We start from the raw sequence: 20593 nt of genomic DNA, 5'->3' as shown, positions 1-20593 counted from the left end.
CAGAATAGTGGAGTGGGTAGCCTTTCCCTTCTCCAGGAGGGAGAGGAGTCCCAACTCAGGGATTGAACCCAGGTCTCTATCGCAGGCAGGTTCTTTTCCAGCTGAGCCACCAGGGAAGCCCAATCTCTACCTATTTATCCACTAAAAGCCACAAGATCATAACTAATGTTTTAAATTCAGTATATTATATCCACTATATCCACTGAGATAGTTGTTAAAAGTCTGAGGAAATTTCTGAAAATGAACAATGAGGAAAATAGTTAAGAGTGTAATAGTATCCACAACATCTTAGATATTGTGTTAAAATGCTTTTAAAAATGCTTCGATGCAATAGTTATGGATGCATGGCTAGAGGATCAGTCGCAGATTCATTCTTGACCTAGAAGGGCAAGGGCAGAAGACCAGTGAAGAGAACCTATTTGTGATTCTTTCTAGTATCCAGGTGTTCATTGCAGCTTAGCAGACGTTGGTTGCATCCTGCTCTCTGTGAGGCACACAGTTGGGACCCCTTCACTCTGTCCAGTGGCCGCATACGACACCGGCCAGGCAAGGTCTGTCACTTGCACAGCATCGCTGACCAACTCTATCAGCACACAGTCCCTCCTCAACCGCTCCTCCCCCGAGAGGTTTTATGCCCACCGTGGGGTGTATGTGCTTACTTGTACTCTGATCCATGTTCAACTCGTCCAGGTTACGGTGTTGAAAACCCACTTTTCTTTAAGCGTTTAGGCTCAACTCACACATCTTTCTTTATATAAAAATTTTGTAAGTTTTACAAAAACTTAAAAAAATTATTTTTCTTTCACATTCAGGTACCTCATAACTCTGTTTCCCATAAACTTTAAACATTGCTCACATATTTGATTAACGAAAGTATTTAGACATTTGAAATGCTAGTATGAACGTAACGTAATTGACCTTCTAAATCACATAACAGGGCGGCTTACAATTTTAATGCACTGAATCTTAAAGATCTATTTCAGACTTGTAAATCAGGCAGATGACATTTGGGGAGCATTTGAAATATCCTAAGAAAAAAAAAAATAGCATGCACAAAGTAGCCCAGTGCTCGTCAATACAACTACACCTGTATCCACACAGCTACTGTGAAAACGGAGGTGGGGTGATTTACTGTGCCGTCTAGTCAGGGGGATAGAATTGGTACTGCAGGCCCACGCCAGAGACCACAGCAGGGGCTCCTGGTCAGCAAAGTGGATGCCCACTGGCCCAGGCCTGACACGCTGTCCAGGTTAGGCGCCTGTGGCTGGAGAGGCTCCTCCTGGTGCCCGGATTTTATTGCCAAACTAAGGAGGCTTTCTAAACTGCTTCCTGTGGCTGAGATTTAAATAATCCCATTAGCTTCTACGTCTTAAACCCTAGTGCCTTTCCCCAAAATAATTGGGAGGCATTTAGTCCCTCTGGTTTTTATTTCCCGGGGCATAATCATGGTGCAGCTTCTGCATTAAGGCCTAGCGTGTAGGTGGGGTTGATCCCATGACGCGGGCAGTGGCTGCATCCTCGTCGTCGTCCGCATCTGCACGCTCCCCGTGTTAAGCGCCTTTCCTGTCGTGTTGTCGCTTTACTGACATTTTCATGAAAGTGTGAAAACCGCACTGTTACATAAAATGCTCTTTCCGCCTCTTCACCTCACCAGGCCTCCTCTTCTGAAGACATGGGCAGATGGATCGGGATTCTGCTGGCTGAGACAGGGTCCTCGACGGACCCCGGGGCCCTGCACTACGACTACATAGACGTGGAGGTGTCCGCGAGCGTCATTCAGACGGCCAAGCAGACCTTCTGGTAGGTCCTCTGCCGGGGGAGACGGCGCTGACGTTAAACGCCTTTATTCTTTCCCTAGTTTTCCCCTTTTATGTAAGTGTGTATCTTTAAAGGGGGAAAAAAGAAAAACAACGGAAGACTCTCCTTTTCTGTATTAATGCAGATTTTGGTGAAATATTTGTCATTTCAACCATCTGTGTTTTCTATTAGAACAGGGTTTGGCAAGCTTTTTGTGCAAAAGGCATGACAGTAATATTTTTGGCTTTGCAGACCAAATGTTAAAACTGCTTAGCTCTGCCACTGCGGTCACAGACATAAATGAATGGACATGGCTGTGTGCCAATAAAACTTGATTTGCACACACAGGCAGTGGGCCATATCTGACCCATCGACTGTAGTCTGCTGACCCCTGTATTAGGGAAACAGTTCTATAAAGCAAAAATAATTCTCCTTATTGTATAAGTGAAGACTGCATTTTCAAAGCCATCAATCATATACTTTTAAAACTTCAGTGTGATTTTTTTTAAGGGCTGTTACTGTATAAAAACATTTAAACAATGAGTATTTCTTTCACATAGTCATGGCCAGGGTAATTAATGCAGCAGTTCTCAAAGTATGGTCCACAGACTGCTGTGGGTATTCAAAACCCTTTTTAGGCAGTCCCAAAGGTCAAAACTGTTCCCATAATGACACTAAGAAATTATTCTTCTTTGCATTTGCCTCAGTGATGCAGAAGGAACCAGGGGCAGAGGGGTAAGTTGGCAGGCACCTTACTACTATCTTAAGTGGTCGCTTAACAAGGTGCTGTGACCACGGTCTCCACCACGCCTTTATAGCAAAAGAAGGTGGTGGGTTCACTTGAGACGTCCATGGTCCAGCATTGAAATTGTTCCTGTTTCTGTGGAGGGCCAGAGAGTAGATATTTTTTATTAACGCTCTTGGGTCCACGTCTTTTTGACATTTGAGACGTGGCAGGCAGGACACACAAGTGCTTTATTGACTGAACTCTAGTGTTGTCCCAAGGAAACGCTCTTATGTGACAGAGTCACGAACTCAGCAGCTCCTCCCCAGCCCACCACCTTTTTTTTCCATTTTTACCGGAAAGAACAATTCACAGGCGAACTGTTGTTATTCAGACGTAGGCATTTGCAGACACTTTTTCGAAAATGAACCGAGCGAGCCTCTCATCTCGAGGAAGGTGGCTGGCAGTGTTTGTTGCCTGAAATGGAGTTGAACTTTCACCGAGAATTGAGAACCCTAGGAGCGTTCTGTCTTCCACTCCGAGCCGACGTCTTCCCAGTATGCAGACTTTTGTGATAACATCGGTGGTGATGTTAAGTGTGATTTTTGATATTGTGTAATGAAGTGTGTGCATTTGGAAGGTCTGTGTCAGTCATGCACAGGTCAAACGTCCCTCCCGCAAGCAAGAGAAAGGAATGGGTATTCATGTCAAAGCGGACAGCAGGTTCACTGATACAGTTTCAGATTCTACATGGCAACGAATCATTAAGAAATTACCACTCGTTGAGTTTTGGTGTAGTATCAAAGAATATCTTCCATGATATTCTGGAAAAACTGTTAAAATACACCTCACTTTTCCAACTAAATATCTGTAGGAGGCTGGATTTTCTTCGCCTACTTCAACCAAAACAACATATTGCAACTGACTGAACGCAGAAACAAGTTTGGTAATCCATTGTCTTCTACTGAGCCAGACATGGAATAGATTTACAAGCATATCAAACAGTACCATTTTTCCCATAAAAAAAAATTTTTAAAAGGTATCATTAACATTCATAAAAATATGTTGAAATACAGTGGATTTACTGCTGTTATTTTTGAACGAATAAAGGCGAACACATTCCTGAGTTTCAGTTGCAAGTGCTGTCAGCCTCAGAGTGAACACCCACATAAACCAAAGCTCTTCAGCGTCTTCAGTAGGGTGGAACGTGGTGTAGAGATTTAAGATGCAGGAGGACTGCTCGTCTGCCGGAACACGTCTGTGAAAGGAAAACACGGCTGGTTCCTGTTCCGTGCTGTGCAGAGCAGGGGTCGGGCACCCTTTTCTGTGAAGGGCAAGTCAGCGGGCACGTTCAGCTTTGCAGAAAGTGTTCGCCAGCACGACCACCCCACTTTGTCACCATGCTCAGCTCCCCGTGGTCGGGCAAAAGCAGCAGGGCGGTCCTGGAACCAGTGGACATGGTCGCTCCCAGCAGGGGTTTGCTGGGTCCTTTGTGTAAAGTGATGCTCTGTGAGGTTCCGCTGGAAGGAGCACCGGGCCAGGAGGAAGGGACCCGGGTTCTGTCCTGCTGCACCAGGTCCTAAACGGAAAGGTTTGAGACATGTCCGTCCTCACCTGTCAGCGTCCAGCTTCTTTTTGTAGAACACAGAGTCTAGGTAACGTGATATCTGAAACGTGGGGCTCTCGTAGCTCAGATCCCTGGATTCCCGTTTCTGTCTCTCTCATCCTCGGAGAATCTGGACTGGGGCTCGAGGGAGGCGGATTGAAACAGAGCAGGTGATGGAGTTGTACGATCAGCAAGTGACGATAAATATACCAACAACTGTTGGCAAGCCCACCCGGGCCTCGAAGACCCTGAAACCCTTTGAGTACGAAGAAGATAAACGCAGATGTTTGCACTATTTGTCTGTTTAACATCAACACCACCGTCTAACTTTTCCACACAAGTGGTGTTTGTGGGGCACTTGAGCAGTCTTGAATGGGGTTGTGGGATGAACGTTAACTTAATGCTTGGCTAGGGGGCTCAGTAAAGTAAAGATAACATCGGCCTGTATTAGGAATCGGGCTTCCCTGGTGGCTCCCTGGTAAAGAATCTGCCTGCAGTGCAGGGGACCTGGGTTCGATCCCTGGGTCGGGGAGATCCTCTGTAGAAGGAAATGGCAACCCACTCCGATATCCTTGCCTAGAGAATTCCATGGGGAGAGGAGCTGATGGGCTACAGTCTGTGGGGTCACAAAGAATTGGACACGACTGAGCAGTTGAGCATGCACTTGTTAGGAATCAAGCCACCATGTTCCACCCAACTAAGATCAACGGCCTTGACAAAATGAGTTAATCCTATACAACTTTACCGGAAAACCTCCAGGAACGTTAGAGGATTTCTGAAGTCAGACCACCTGTACTCTCTCACTTCTGTTGTTTGAAAACCAGAGTGACAGTGATCAAGTGCTCACTGTTCTGTTCATTCTTGTTATTTTTTTTCCCATAATAAGATTCTAATTAGGAAAGTGTAAGTAAATTACAGTGAGTCTCCTAATTGTATAGTAAATAAAGCACATTTAAAGTTGTTTCTAAGGAAACGTAATACCCTTAAGTCCAGTTTTGCACAACCCGAACATCTGCTGCTGCTGCTGCTGAGTCGCTTCAGTCGCGTTGGACTCTGTGCGACCCCATAGACGGCAGCCCACCGGGCTCTGCCGTCCCTGGGATTCTCCAGGCAGGAACACTGGAGTGGGTTGCCATTGCCTTCTCCGTCCGCACATCTAGAGTGACATAAAAGAAAGGAGTTCATGGTCATTAACTGTACTGTTTGCACGTAACTAGTTTCGAAAAGCCTCTCATAAGTCTACATGTAACTACAACAATAATAAGCAAACTGATAACAACATTTAAGAGAAACCCTGATGAAAAATATTTCCCCTAGGACACAGATGAATGGAATATTCATCTGAACCAAATATGAGAAGGTCACATTTTCGAAAAAGGAACATAGATTGCAATTTTGAAAATTGATTTATTAAAAACATGCACAAGTTTATGGCTGCAAGAATCTTTGCCGCCCCATTAAAATCTTTATTGGAAATGTCACTTAGCAATAAAGTTTATTTTTATTTATTAGTTTTCTGTTAAACCTTCTGTAACAATTAAGAGAGATTTAACAGGGAAACCGTTTTCAAAATATAAAATATGGTAGCCTGACAGTGTAATAAATAGTCTAAGATTAATTTCTGCCTTTATGTAATTGGCAGCCAGTTAGCGAATCTTTTCGAGGTCATTAGGGGAATTTTGTGTGCATTGATTATGTCCGAAGGAGAAAGGACAATGATATATTTTGGGAAGAGGCAGTAGAGGAAAGAATAGTAGTGTGAGGTCTCCTAGAAGAAGTGGTCTGTTGAAGAGTATTAGTAACAATGAAGAGTCAAAGCATGCCTTTCCGTGGCCTGTTTTTAAATAAGACACGATATAGAGGATACAAGGCAGATGCTCTCAAAGTTTCTTCTGGAACTTGTTTCAAGTCGTGCTGGGTAGGAGCCCATAAGAGAGCCGTGGCAGCACTGGTGATGCTAAAAGCTGTGGATCAGTGTGGATACAGAGAAGGGGGCAGACAGACCGGCGGGAGACCGCCACCGCAAGCCACCCTCTCAGCGGAGTCCCCGGGAGATCTTATTCCAAAATGCAGCTCCTGAGAACACGGGCGAACCTTGAAAGCGTTACGGCGTTGTGAGAAGACGATGCGCTCTGGAGACGGGTGGTGTTGCTGGCCGTACAGCAAGGCGCACGTGCCTGGGGCCCCGGAACGGGCACTTAAAGGTGCTTCAGCTGGCGGCATTTCTGTTGTGTGCACTTTACATATATATATATACACACACACATTATATATATATTACATATATATACATACACACACACACACCTCCCGGGGGCCGTAGTGGCAAAGAACCAGCCTGCAAATGCAGGAGACGCGGGTTCAATCCCTGGGTCAGGAAGATCCCCCGGAGGAGGGCACGGCAACCCCCTCCAGGATTCTTGCCTGCAGAATCCCCATGGACAGAGGAGCCTGGCAGGCTACAGTCCATAGGGTCACAGAGATTTGGACACAGCTGAATCGGCTGAGCATGCACATGTATTTCTGTATCTTATGTTTTGGGTTTAACAAGTGGCACGTGGCCTCGTGTCTCATTTTAGGCTTCTATGTGGCCAACAGTGGATTGCAGGAAGAGTGTCTGGTCAAAAGGCGAGGGACCTTGTATTTGGTCTTGGATCCCAGAGACCTAGCTGGGGGGCCCAGGTCCCTCTCTGAGAGACGACAGGCAGCCTGGCTGGTGGCCGAGGTCTCTTCCAGCTGGGACAGGACATCCTGTGTGTCCGTGACCTCCCGTTAGGTCTTGTGGGTCAGAAGTGACCTGCTGGTGTCTGTTCCTAATGAGTGAGCTTCTGCCCCACCCCTCGTGGTCCACGCTCCCTCCTGGCATCTCTGCCCAGTGGGGACCATGCAGGGGCCAGAGCGCGGAGGCCCAGACCAGGCAGGAGACAGCCCCTGGGCAGGGCATCTGTCTCAGAGCAAGGAACAGCCCTGCAGTGCTCACGGGCATTGGAGCACATCGGGCCACAGACAACCCGTGGGGCCGGGGTGGTCATCCTGTGGCCTTCCTCTCATCACCAGCCCTTCACCCCAAAATACCCTCTAATGGGGTATTTAAACCAGAAAATGTTAAATGTGCATCTGAAAGCAAATCCCATCTGTGTTTCTTGTATTCTGTTTTTCCTATACATTGTTGTTATTTCATCGCTAAGTCCCGTCCGCCTCTTTTGCAACACCATGGACTGTAGCCCTCCAGGTTCCTCTGTCCACGAATTTCCAGAATACTGGGGTGGGTTGCCATTTCCTTCTCCAGGGGATCTTTCTGACCCAGGGCTTGAACCCATGTCTCCTGCATCTTTTCCTAAATATATGTTAAAGTATTTTAAGTACAGAACAATCATATGCATTTTTGTATCAGGAAAAGAGTTACTTTGTGAGACGGCTGTGTGTCCCGGGTGGGACTCGCTGTGAGTTCTGTGTTCTCCCAGCAGAGGGCAGCACTGCACCCAAGCCGCCGCCCGTGCTCAGGCGGGTGGGTGGGAAATGCAGGTTTAACCCCAGGGCGGATCCTGTACAGCCCCTTCGTCTCATTCTCTCAGGAGCCAGGAATCCCAGGGCAGCTTTGTCGCAAGAGTCTGAGAGGCAGGTCTCCCCTTCCCACTTGCTGCCCACAGGTTTGCTCATTTGCCCTGTTTTTTACATTCCTCTAGCTACCATAGGAATGTCAGATACCAAGAAAAAGCAAAATTTGAAAAAACAGATTTTTTGTTTTGTTTTAAATTTCAGGCTATCTTAGTTTTTCCCGTTGGGAAAATTGGAGAATCTACAGGGTAGTTCTTCCCTCGACATTGAGGGTTTTCACTTGTACCACGAGCAGACCGTTCACACGTTCCTTCCTTCCCTGCTTCCTTCATTCGTATTTGTTGAGCAGCTTTTATCTGCTGGCTGTCACCCCGGCACATGAGGAGTAGAGCTGGTAGAGGTGTGTCCTCCTGAAGCTGAGGTTCCAGTGGGGAAGGCGGGCATCCCTGCGTCACGTGTCGGGGGATGATTAGCGGTAGGAAGGAGCAGGGACAGCAGAGGGGTGCAGGGGGGGAGGGGACGCTGTTTACCTGGGGTGAGTAGGAAGGAGCAGGGACAGCAGAGAGGTGCAGAGGGGAGGGGACGCTGTTTACCTGGGGTGACTGGGAAAGAGGGGTCTCAGAGCTGCAGGCAGAGAGCCGCTGGGGGCCTGGGGTGAAGAGCGGGAGGGGCGGGGGCACGGGGAGTGGGCTTGGTGCTCGGAGCCTCACAGATCACCAGCTCTCATGTGGGTCTCCCGAGGGCTGGGGGTGGCCGCCCTCAGGCCCCCAGAAGTTCTGGGCGGGAGGGCAGAGGAGCGGGAACAAACACTCAAGGAGGGAACAAAGCTCAAGAAAGGCTGTGGGATGGGTGCTCTAAGGTGCTTCTAGAACAAGGTCCATGAACATGCCCTGAGAAGAGCCACAGAGGAGATACCTTGGTTTTGCAGGCCAGATGGTCTCTGCTTCCAGAATTACCAGGCTCATGAAAAAGGCATGTGGAAAAAAAGGAGACACAGACAGTTTATCAGTGAAGGGTCCCGGTAAATAAAGGTGTTCCGGTCAAGCTTTATGGGCAGAAGCAGGCTGAGCCCCTGCTATAAACTGCTGAACGCCGGGTTATTTGTGGCACACCAGGCATGTGCAGGGCCGCTTTCCGAGGCCCCGGCAGACTCGTCCCCGGTCTGTGCTGCAGTCCCAGGCACGGATGACGTCCCGTCCTGCAGGTGAGGGTCCGCCCTGATGGCTGTAGAACACCCGGTCCTGCCCAGGTCCTGATGTTTCTCCACCCGCAGCCACGGACAGAGCCCAGGCACCCGTCAGCGCCCCCGGAGGCTCAGTCATCCACCGCAGGGTCGTAACCCGCTTCCTCTCTTTCAGCTTTATGAACCGGCGTGTTCTGTCCACTAACCCCTATGTGGGGAGCACCTCCAATGGCTACGCGCACCCCAGCGGGACGGCGCTTCACTATGATGACGTCCCCTGCATCAGCGGTTCGGTGAGTGTGGTGGGCAGAGCTGGGGGTCAGCTGTGCTGGAAGGGGGGCGCCTGTGGGTCCCTGTGACTTCCCCTCCTTTCGGCCTAAACGAGAGAGGCAGGATGAAAACCACACTCCACCTCTCTTGTGTTTGACACCCTGTTTGCCTTAATCCACGTGTGAACATGAGGGTCATTGGCCCCAGGAGCCGTTTGTTATTCCGTCAATGCCGTTAGCCAAACACCGTCAGAAATCTCCATCAGAAGGGAGACATTGCCGCAGGGTAACGACCAAATCGCCAGCTCCGGACACCTTCCTGCGTCCTCAGGGTAGCTGGGCTCCGAGTAGCTGGGACTCTCATCAGTGGAGGATAAGCCGGCCAGCCGGCCTGGCCTGCAAGGCCATGTTCAAGTGCGGGTTGAGATGAAAGGGGCTCTGTATTAGGTCATGGGCGTCAGGGTGTGGGCAGGCTTCGAGAGCCCGTCCCAGTTGCAGAGCCCAAAAACAGGCCCGGCCATTCGCCCCCTTGCCCCCCATCCCCACTCCACCTTCAGCTGGGGTCTCCAGGACTGGGGGAGCTCTGGCTCGTGCTGTGGCCGTAGCCGCCCGCCCTGCAGAGCGGGACCCAGGAGCTCAGGGAAAGCCCATGGTGGCCCCACAGGAGCAGGTCCCAGGCCAGGCTCTGGGCCCTTTCCCAGGCAGCCCAGCTCTCGGGGTCCGCTTGCTAGTCTTGGGGGAGCCTCCCCCGCCACTGTAGACCAACCGCATGGGACAGTCTGCTCCTCTGAGCCTTTGGCCTCAGCCCCAGATGTTTTGAGAACATGCAGCCCTGCCTCTGTCTCGCTGCCCCAAGGCCCCCTTGTGAACCTTGCCCCCAGAGGGGTTTCTCCCAGGGCACGTGGTGGGCAGAGTGGTGTAGAGAAAGCCAGGACCTCCACAGACGCCCGCCTGGGCCCCCTGTCCCCGCACTCCAGTTAATGCCACACAGGTTCGGGCAGCCCAGGAACGAGCACAGCTCCCGCTGGCCCCGAGCTGAGAAGCTGCCGGCTCCGAGACTCTGCACTGAGGAGGCAGTTGTGCACGCGCGTCGCTGGGCGGGTGGAGTGAGTGATGGAGCGTCCAGCGTTCAGGCTTCTGACTCCTTGCCTAAGGGCTCCTTGGAGATCAGGCCTCTCTTTAGACTGTCGTGCCCCCTTCCTGGGCGCGGTGACCAGGCCTTCTCTTTTGGAGGCGCCCTCGCTCCTCAGTTTGACAAAGTTCATACTTTTGAGCCTCGATACCTGCTGTTTTAGCAGCGTTTCAATTTCAGTGATTCTTTCCCTTCGCGTCTCCCCGAGGCCCGGGTGAACGTGCATCTCGAAAGGAGCTTCTGACAGGCGCTCACGCACTTCTAACCCGCAGGTGCGGCGGACCTTGTTTTCCAAGTTTTCCATGTGACCTAATCCTCTGGTATTTTAGGAAGAGGATGGTCCCGTCTAGACCGTCTTAATAACCCGGGACAAATATATGCTAGGTTGTCATTATGAAACACTCACATCCATGTTTATCTGCATGTATTGTTATTTTTAGATTATAGATGGGTCCCCAGCACACAAAAATAGACGCACTGAAGTGACTGCAGCGGAACGAAAACATTCCTACAGTGAAATTTTAAGCCTTTTCTATTTTTATAACAAAAGGCCGTAATTGCATTCTGGCAGAAAGGAACTCTGCCAGGATATAAAAATAGGCTAAAATAAGTATAGTACATGAATTAATATTTTCTCTCTCTTTTTTTTTTTTTAAATGCAAAGCAATTTATAAAGACCTTTAAAACTTAAACGAATCTGGCCGTGGTTGTGAGTTTGGGTTTTAATTTGTACTTTAATGTCCATGTTCTGAAGTGGCTTGTAGCTATTTTAATCCTTTGTATAAAGGTTCTCCACTGAAGCAGTGCCATTGTATCAATTAATAGTTTGAAGCATCCTGTTTTCTATGGTGATTGGATTTCTTTCTTGTAACAGCCTGTGATTTTGGCCGTTGCACTTTCTTCAGGCCTAACCAAGTATGGGATGCTGGGGATGCTGGCAGTCATGTGACCCACAGAGCGTACACCCGAAGCCCGCATGGCAAGCTTGGGAGGGTCCGCGGGTGGTCTGCGCCCAGCCTCTCCTGGCCTGGGGGGGCCTGAGGTGCAGACGCTGAGGGCCGTGTAGTTACAGACTCGGCCCTTCGCTCTGGCTCTGCCTCCTACAGCTCCTCCTGAGCTCCATGCCTTAGTCTCCCCTACTTTGTAAGATTCCTGGCAGAATTCTGTGCATCGTGCATCAGTTTTACTGTGAAATAAGATAAAGTGCTTCCTGGTATCTTAAACTCACTATTGACCAGGGGATTTTTTTTCGGAAACCAACGCCTGTCACCAGTAATCTGTTGTGTAAGTGACTATCGATACATCTCCCGTCAGCAATGCTTGGGTGATGAAGGATGTATTAACACATCTCTGATCAAGAAGTTAACACATTTTTTCAGGAGAACCAGAGCCCCTGATCTCCGGATGGACCCCAGTTCAGCATCCTTTTCCTTAAATCACGTTGTTCCTGCTTCCTGGATCAGGAGGACTTCCATGTTCTTTAAAGACATGTCAGTTTTGGTTTTTTATCCCCCCAACCCCACTTTAACAAACAAAACAAAACAAAAATATCATTAGCCAATAACCCTGGGAACAATTTAAGGAAAAAAGATATCTTAAGTCCCCAAAGGTAGAAAGGCTCTTCTGAATCAGTTCACCTAGTCGTGTGTGTGTGTGTGTGTGTGTGTGTGTGTGTGTGTGTGTTGCTGACAACAGCGTGGGGCATGCATGCGTGTTCCGGGGTGCTTGCTAATAACATCTCTTGTGCTCTGCTTCCTGCGGCTGGGGCGCCAACTAACCACGCGCTGTGTGTGTTCCAGTGGGGCCCCGACGACGACGTTCCCGCGCCCCGCAACCGAGGCCTGGGAGAAGAGGCGCTCTATGATAACGCCGTCCTGTACGATAACTTGCCGTCTCCGAAAATCTTTGCTCGCTACCCTCCCGCTGACAGGAAGGCTGCTAGGCCGTCTCCTGACAGGCTGTCCTGTAACCACTACAAACACCCCGCCTCCTCCGGCCTGCCCTCCTCCCCGTCTGTCACTAACACCTCTTCCGTGGGGAGGGTGTCTCTCGGGCTCAGCTCACAGGTACAGCACCCCCCTTCTGTCGTCTCCTAGAATCTCTCAGTCACGCTTCTCCTGCAGGGCCTGGCGGCAACAGGGTATCCACCAGCTCGCCGTCAGTGAGCCCCATCAGGGGTAGAGCGCAGTCTTCCCCTCAACTAGAGTATGATCTGCAAATGCACTCAGCGTCCGGCCACCCAGGGACGGGTTACAAGAGACGCAGAGCTTTAACCATGTTACGTACCAGCCCGACTAGTTCAGGGGGCTGCCCTGGGGACTCAGAGGTCAAGAATCTGCCTGCAATGCAGGAGACCTGGTTTCAATCCCTGGGTCGGGAAGATCCCCTTGGAGAAGGAAATGGCAACCCACTCCAAGTATTCTTGCCTGGAGAATCCCACGGACAGAGGAGCCTGGCGGGCTGCAGTCCGTGGGGTCGTAAAGAGTCGGGCACGACTTACCAACTAAGCAGCAACTGCAAGCCCCTGGTTGCGTTGTCTTTCACCTGCTCCCCCCTCTCTCCATTCAGAGTTCCCCAGGGAACTTTGTGAGTTACGGTGATTAGAGCCAAAGTATTAAAGAGGATAGGGCGGTGAGTTTCCAGATTTCTGAGCTGCGGGTTCCTTTCCTGCGTTTTCGTTGCTCGTACTTGAGGAAGGGTGGGCTCCACTGGCAACTGCTTTCAGACCTTAGAGCAGGATTAATCCCAGGATTACAGTAGGCTCCCGTCATGAGTATAGGCGTATACTCCCTAAAATGGAGTAGGTAATAAGGCTCCTGGATGATCACGGAATGGTCCGGAATCTTGACATTGAGCGACTGTCCATCCCACACCTGACACTTGTGGCAAACTGTGGCGTTTAAGTGTAAATATTAATTTTGTGTTTGCATGCATTTAAACTAAGATCCAAGTGGTGCCTGGAAGAATACTCTACAAACATAAAGCACAGGACCACATTTTAAATTATTTTCTTTTCCCTTCAGTTTTTGGGGTAATCTTGAGAAAATGATGAATGCCAAGTAAGATCCTAGAATTTCAGAGTGTGATAGTTTATAGTGGTTCTTCCAAACCCGCTCTTTTTATCAAAGTTCTGTAGGAAGGTTTTTGTGTTTTATTTTTAACAATAGCTGGAGATGCTGATTCAGTGAGTCTGAGGGCCCAGTCCAGTGCATCTTCAAACATAAGTACTTACATAGAAAGTTTTTTTATGAGTGAAAATGATGTGAAAGTCACTCGGCTGTGTCCAACTCTTTGCCACCCCATGGACTGTACAGTCTGTGGAATTCTCCAGGCCAGAAGACTGGAGTGGGTAGCCTTTCCCTTCTCCAGGGGATCTTCCCAACCCTGGGATCGAACCCAGGTCTCCCGCATTGCAGGCGGATTCTTTAGCAGCTGAGCCACCAGGGAAGCCCCTGACACTTAACTTATGAGCACTTAGGTAAAAAGTCTCACAGGTCACATGCTTCACTTACTAGGTGAAGGTATTGACATGTCTTTTTATTGGTATTGGAGTTCACTTTGGTAAAAATGATGGGACAAAATATCGTATCTTATCGTATCAGTGTCCCCTGATTAGTTTGGAATCACTTGACATGTGGTTCGTTTGTGTTTCGTTGTTGTTCATGTTACTTTCAAGGGGGCAGCACATTTGCAAGCCGCTTACCTTCAGCTCCGTGCCCTCATTTGGCCATTTAGTGGGCCCGCTACCCTTAACACACACCTGCTGTCCAGGCTCTCGGTGTGGGCGCTGTGTCGTTTAAGCTTTTTAGGAGCCCTGTGGGTGGCATCCGTATCTTTACGTTTTCAAATGAGCATGCAGGCTCAGAACGCGTTCATGAAGCGCTCAGCACCTCCTAAATGATGGAGTGGGAATTCGAAGCCCCGCCCTGGCCCCCCACAAACCCAGGCTCCCAGCAGTAAGAAACGTGCGTATGGAGGAGCCTGGGCAGACGTGTGCTGTCAGCCTGACCGTCTAACTGGATCCATGGCCCAGCTAGGGCGCGCACACATCCGTTGAGCAGAACGCAGCCCGGGTTGGCTTGCAGCCATCAAAGAAGTAGGGATACGTTGAATTATTCTAAAATCCTATAGTGAGTTAAAATGCAGTTCATACTGTTCCTGTATTTAGCTTCTTCTGCTTCCTTCCTCAGACCCCATGAGCGAATCAAACGGTAGTTATTTATCCAGTTAGGACATCAGTATAAAGCCCTGGGAGCTGAAGACTTAAGTGCACATGGTCTGCTACTTCCCCAAAGACCATTCCTCCACAGTAAAAGCTGGTTATTCTTGGAAGCAGACTGTCAATAACCTCAGCCCAGTGCCCTCAGAAACCCACAATCTGTGCCTGTGTCTTGATCGGCGTATGCCACCTCCCGGTAGAAATGGGTAACCTTGGCGCACTCCAACTGAGGACATCCTAGGGTTCCCTGTTTGCTCCGAACCTCAGTGCTAGAACCTTCTTAGCCACTCCAGGAAGTTCACAGCCGTCCAATGTTGGGAAGCCAGACCGGTGTCTACCAAACACCTGCACTTTTTTTCTGTCTGTGCTCCATTCGAAAGAGTCAGAGACTGAAACAGTTGACTACAAAAAACCCCAGAGGTGTTTGCTTGCTTTTCACTCTCCCACATGTTTATTTCCACAGTCGAAGGGTAAGAAGCCCCCCGTGGCCTCCAATGGCGTCATGGGCAAAGGCAAGGCTCTGAGCGGGCAGCAGAAAAAGGCTGACTCGGCGGCTGGCGTGAAGCGGACGCCTTCGAGTAAGTCGACCCTTCCATCTCCCATGTTCTGGCTTTGGGTGCAGCGTGAAGAGCTGGGGCTGTGTGGCTGTCTCCCTTCCCACCTGGGGAGGTGGAGAGTGCCAGGTCTTGCGGGGGGCGGGGTGGGCAATTGAAGAGAGAGATCCGTTCACACCCGGATCTTTCCTTGTCTGCTGGGTTGCGGAATGGCCGTGACTTTTAACCTGGCTCTTCGGTTGCTGCATACGCAAGCAGACAGAGCTGGTTCAGCTGTAGACCTGCTCCTGAGGTAATTCTGGGTTCGGGAGGCGGTGCTGCTGTGAGGGGTCCTGGTCAGTGGGTCAGACTCCTCCGTCTGTGTCCCCAGTCTACTGGGTGAGCCACTTGGGTTGAGTCTCATAAGCTGTCTGAGCTCAGTCTCTGTGTGTGGGAGGCGTAGAAACGGTCAGCCGGGGCCTCTGGCTGAAATCAGAGGCTAGCACGTGTCCCTCAGACCGCAGGAGCCGTTCAGGGTCTGTAAGCCGTCCTGCTCCCCCCACCCCGCTGTGCTCTCTCTCCTTGCCGTGTCGTCCCCTTGGCCCCACCCCAGATTGGGGCGGTGGCATCGTCCACCCCACTGTTCAAGTGTAGACGCAGGTTCAGGGCGTTGATGAGGCTCCCCAAGGTCTCCCCGAACCCGTGCACGGACCGGGTTTCCAGGCTGCAGATCCGGCAGGGGCTGGACTGAGCAGAGGAGCCCGCCTGCGCCCAGCATCCTTCGTGATCCACAGACGCATGCCTCCAGGAGCTCGGTCGGCGTACGCGTTTGTATTTGCTTCCGCCCTGGCTGTGTTGGATCGCTCTTCATCCAGCCAGTCGGGCAGGGTCTGCGGACGGAAGACCAGGCAGTGGGTGCCCGGGGTTCTGTCCCCAAGGGTCCCACAGGCAGACGCTGCTCCAGACAGGCCTCAGCACGGGCTCTCAGCGGGCCCTGGAGCGCCTCGCTGAGTGTGGGCCTGTCGCGGAAGTTTCCCCGGGAGGAACGTGGGAATTAAGAGCTCAGTCTGACAGGACCACCTGGGAAGCCGGGCTGACACATTCTGAGCTGGGCTCGGCACAGCTCCCCGCAGCTAGTAGCCGCAACTCCACGTGACTCGGCACCTGGCTGCCGACCTGCTGAGTGCCAGGGGCTTGATTTCAGACTCAGCACTCGGCAGGTGAGACGGGGCTTCGTGCTTGGCCTCTGGTGTGCACAGGCCCGCTGTCGCTGTGGGGGGCTCGCGGCGCCTGCCCTGGGGAAGCTCGGGCCTCCCGCACGTTAGCTCCCCAGCTCTGCCTTTCTCCTCAGACATGGTCTCACTCCCCCGCTGGGCCTCCTCGTCCTCACTTGTTTAAAGTGCCCTTTCTGACCCTGCTTTCCGGGCAGATCTTATTTCCCTCACGCAGTCAGGTGTCTTTACAGTCTCTTAGGCCCACCTGGGGGAGCAGGTGGGGGACAGAGCAGCGTGTCTGCAGTGCCTGGTGCTGCAGAGCCTGGGCTCAGGAAATCCGCCTCCTCCGTCTCTCAGCACTCGCTCCGTTCTGTTTCCCAGTCGCTCTCCTTATTTCACGAGGCCTCCGCCTCCTCCGTCTCTCAGCACTCGCTCCCGTTCTGTTTCCCAGTCGCTCTCCTTATTTCACGAGGCCTCCGCCTCCTCCGTCTCTCAGCACTCGCTCCCGTCCTGTTTCCCAGTCGCTCTCCGTGTCTCACGAGGCCTCCGCCTGCTCCGTCTCTCAGCACTCGCTCCCGTTCTGTTTCCCAGTCGCTCTCCTTATTTCACGAGGCCTCCGCCTGCTCCGCCTCTCAGCACTCGCTCCCGTTCTGTTTCCCAGTCGCTCTCCTTATTTCACGAGGCCTCCGCCTCCTCCGTCTCTCAGCACTCGCTCCCGTTCTGTTTCCCAGTCGCTCTCCTTATCTCACGAGGCCTTCGGTAGGGAATCCTCGCTACCTTTGGTGACATCCGGTGATGAAGAAAGAGAAATTGCAGTGTGGTTTTGCCACGTCAGCCTGTTGCATTGCATCCCGGGTGGCATTTATTTCACGGGGCCCAAATGATGCGGGAGGCGGTAGGCAACTGTACACAGCTTTGTCAGGAAACCGCTTAGATCGGAAACGAGCTTGCCGAGTTTGGACTGCGCTCTATTTGTAGAATATGCGGTATCCATGCCCCTGAGAGCACGCTTTACTTTCAAGCCTTTTTAAGATTTTTCTTTTTGATGTGGGCCATTTAAAAAGTCTATATTGAGTGTCTTACAATGTTGCTTCTGTTTTATGTTGCGGTTTTCTGATTCTGAGACGCGTGGGATCTTTGCTCCCCAAACAGGGATTGAAGGGCCCCCTACACTGGAAGGCGAAGCCTTAAGCCCTGGACCGCCGGGGATTCCCTTCCGTTTCAGGTTGTTGGCTTGGTCATTCTCGCGCTGTGATCCTTTTACTACCATTCTTTGGGCGGGGGGCGGGTGGGGGGGCATTGCTGGGTCTTTACTGAGGGGAAGATTGAGCCAAGACTGATGGCTGTGTACCTGCTTCCGTAATGCAGTTTCGTGCAGACACCATGGTTTGCCTTGCCAGAGCTGGTGAATGCTGGGTTTAGGAGCGGCGCTAGACGTGGCTGGAAAGGGCTCACCGTTGCCTGGGAGGGTGGACAGGGCTCTGGGGGCTCCGTTATCGCTGACTGGGATGAGAGCTGCTGGGGAGCGTCCACCACCCCCCGGGCGTCACGTGGTCCTGTCAGAGGGAGGAGTTTAATAGGCATTGACTGTGTTGGGTTTTTTTTAATGTACAAGGTAGGCTTTAGCACTTCTGCTCTGTGCGGGGTGAAGCTGAGGCTCCGGCAGATTAGCTGCTGGCCCGCAGTCATCACCTCTTCCCTGCTGCACTGCCTTCATCACTGACCATGACACCCCTTGCCTCCCCCACGGCTTCTCCCCAGAAGTCATTTCCAGTTTAGTAACAGTGTCAGACCTGCAAATAAACCACTGTGGTATCTCGTGGGATGTGAGCTGCCAAGGGCAGGGGTGCAGGAGGCCTGAGTCGTCAGGTGTGAGTGGTTAGCTTCAGGGGTATCGGGAGACCCTGGGAGCTACAGAATTGTTTCATCGCTCAGTCATGTTCCACTCTGCGACCCCATGGACTGCAGCACGCCAGGCTTTCCTGTCCTTCACTGTCTCCCGGGGCCTGCTCAAACTCATGTCCTTCGAGTCGGTGATGAAATCCAACCATCTCATCCTCTGTCGTCCCCTTCTCCTCCCGCCTTCAATCCCTCCCAGCATCAGGGTCTTTTCCAGTGAGTCAGCTCTTCGCATCAGGTGGCCAAAGTATTGGAGTTTCAGCTTCAACATCAGTCCTTGCAATGAATATTCAGGACTGATCTCCTTTAGGATGGACTGGTTTGATTTCCTTGCTGTCCAAGGGACTCTCCAGAGTCTTCCCACAGAACTGTGGCCCTGACTATTCTGGTAGGGTAGCATAATTAGAGGAGACGAGCACAGGCTCAGGGTTTAACACGATGCCAGCTAGTGGTGTGATGTTGGCCAAGCCTCTCAACTGTCCTTAAGGCTAGTTTCCTCTCTGCTCAGTTTTCCGCTCTGTGTTCAATGAGCATTTATTTACCTAGTGCTCATTCTGTGCTTGCTCAGAGTTCTGATGAGCGCTAATTTACCCTCAAAGCAACCCAGTGAGGGCGTCCTGGTGGCTCAGCAGTGAAGAATCCACCTTACCGGACACTCGGATTCCAGCCCTGGGTCGGGAAGATCCCGGGAGGAGGAAATGGCCCCCCACTCCAGTATTCTTGCCTGGAGTTTCCCATGGATGCAAGGAGCCTGGTGGGCTACAGTCCACGGGGTCGCAGAGTCAGACGCGACTGAACGAGTACAAACAACAACCACCACCCTGTGAACTGCCCGCTCCTGCTCCCCCGTCGCACAGGCGAGGAAAGGGGGCCCAGAGCGAGGCAGTGCCTTGTGGAGGCCACACAGCGCGGGCAGCAGGCTGGGCCCCTCCCAGGCCGTCAGGCTCCAGATGCGGCTCTGCACGCCCCTGCGCTCTCTCACGTGTGCACGTGCCAGCAGATTCCTGCTGTGATCTCTGCACGCCCCTGCGCTCTCTCACCTGCGCATGTGCCAGCAGATTCCTGCTGTGATCTCTGCACGCCCCTGCGCTCTCACGTGTGCGCGTGCCAGCAGATTCCTGTTGTGATCTCTGCACGCCCCTGCGCTCTCACGTGTGCGCGTGCCAGCAGATTCCTGTTGTGATCTCTGCACACCCCTGCGCTCTCTCACGTGTGCGCGTGCCAGCAGATTCCTGCTGTGATCTCTGTCCACGCCAGGGGCCAGCCCTGCCACTCCTGGAGGGGGCATAGGTGCCGTCAGAGTCAGTAGAAGAGTCGACAGCGCCGTTGTAAGGGTCAGACGTGACGGTGAGAGGCCTGCGTGCACCAGGAGATTATTTCTGGCGCCGATAGACCCCTCTTCTCAGATGGCAGAACGTGTGGTTCACTCTCGACCTTACTGAAGAGTATACGTGGCATCCTGTCTCGATGGGAGGAGTTAAAGAAATTTCCTAATATCCTTTTCTTTTTTTTTGCCTTTTCATACTGTCCCTGGTGTCGCAAAGAGTCGGACATGACTGAGCGATTTTGAACCGAACATCCTGTTTTCATCTTTGAAATTCGTTTCAAAGAATATCGGATCATTGGAACCAGTCACTTTTCTGTTTGGTTCAAACCCATCCTGTTCTTTTTCCTCGTTAGATTAGCAAAATGACTCGCTTTGAGTTTATTTTATGGAGCTGGCGGACTAAATGGGCTTTATGAATTGGCCCGTCATCTGCTTGGTTAAACCTAATTTCCTACCAACGCTTTCTTGTTTGAAAGATGCCGACCAGTACAAATATGGCAAGAACCGGGTGGAAGCAGATGCCAAGCGGCTGCAGGCCAAAGAAGAGGAGCTGCTGAGGAGGCGGGAGGGCCTGCGAGACAGGCTGGCCCAGCTGCGCAAGGAGAGGAAGGGGCTGAGGGCGGCCATCGAAGTGAACACCGGTACGCGGGGCCCCCTTCTGCGGGGCCAGCGCCTCCGCGCAGGGTCTGCTCCTCACCGGGCTCTCATCCTTCCACGTGGTGCTTCTCGCAGTTCCAAAGCCTTGCTGGAAGCCCGTGGCAGGGGCCACGGTGTGGAGTAAGGACCAGGCAGGTCGGGGCCCCCTGGCTGGGGCCCGGGTGGGTGCCGGGAGCTGTCCCAGCCTCGGGTGCTGACGGCCGGGTTGTCGGGGGCATGAGCCCCAGGGCTCCGGAGCTCTGGTCCCTGGCTGTGACGGCTGTCTCAGTGGGAGGACACGTCGTCCACAGAAGCCCAGGTGGTAGGCCCCCTGTGGGGCTGGAAGGAGCCCCCTGTTCCCTGCAGAGGGACCAGCGAGAGCGGGGTGGTGGCGCACTTGCGGATGGTATCTGGGAAGAGCCCAGGGGGATGGGAGCAACCCCAGGGGTTCAGTGGGGAGGAGGGCACCCCAGTGTGGACTGCAGCCCGTCTGTCT

At 52.0% G+C, this 20593-nt stretch overlaps 1 protein-coding gene across 3 annotated transcripts in view; it reads left to right on the top strand.

Annotated features, from left to right (window-relative positions):
• AFAP1 (actin filament associated protein 1) overlaps positions 1-20593 on the top strand; it is a 149732-nt gene that overhangs the window by 118507 nt on the left and 10632 nt on the right. For 2 of the 3 annotated variants that reach the window (XR_003511617.1, XM_027545114.1), the window contains exons 11-14: positions 1655-1800; positions 9044-9161; positions 14952-15066; positions 19938-20102. Coding sequence is in view for 2 of the 3 variants with exons in the window: in XM_027545114.1 (XP_027400915.1) it covers positions 1655-1800; positions 9044-9161; positions 14952-15066; positions 19938-20102 (544 nt within the window). In the remaining variant the exon portion in view is untranslated. Of the gene's footprint in view, positions 1-1654; positions 1801-9043; positions 9162-12068; positions 12336-14951; positions 15067-19937; positions 20103-20593 lie in introns of all 3 variants that reach the window. The other variant, XM_027545113.1, reaches the window with a different exon arrangement.

This window comes from Bos indicus x Bos taurus, chromosome 6 (genome assembly GCF_003369695.1).
Source record: "Bos indicus x Bos taurus breed Angus x Brahman F1 hybrid chromosome 6, Bos_hybrid_MaternalHap_v2.0, whole genome shotgun sequence".
Taxonomy (NCBI): domain Eukaryota; kingdom Metazoa; phylum Chordata; class Mammalia; order Artiodactyla; family Bovidae; genus Bos; species Bos indicus x Bos taurus.
This window is presented reverse-complemented; position numbering and strand designations above follow the sequence as displayed.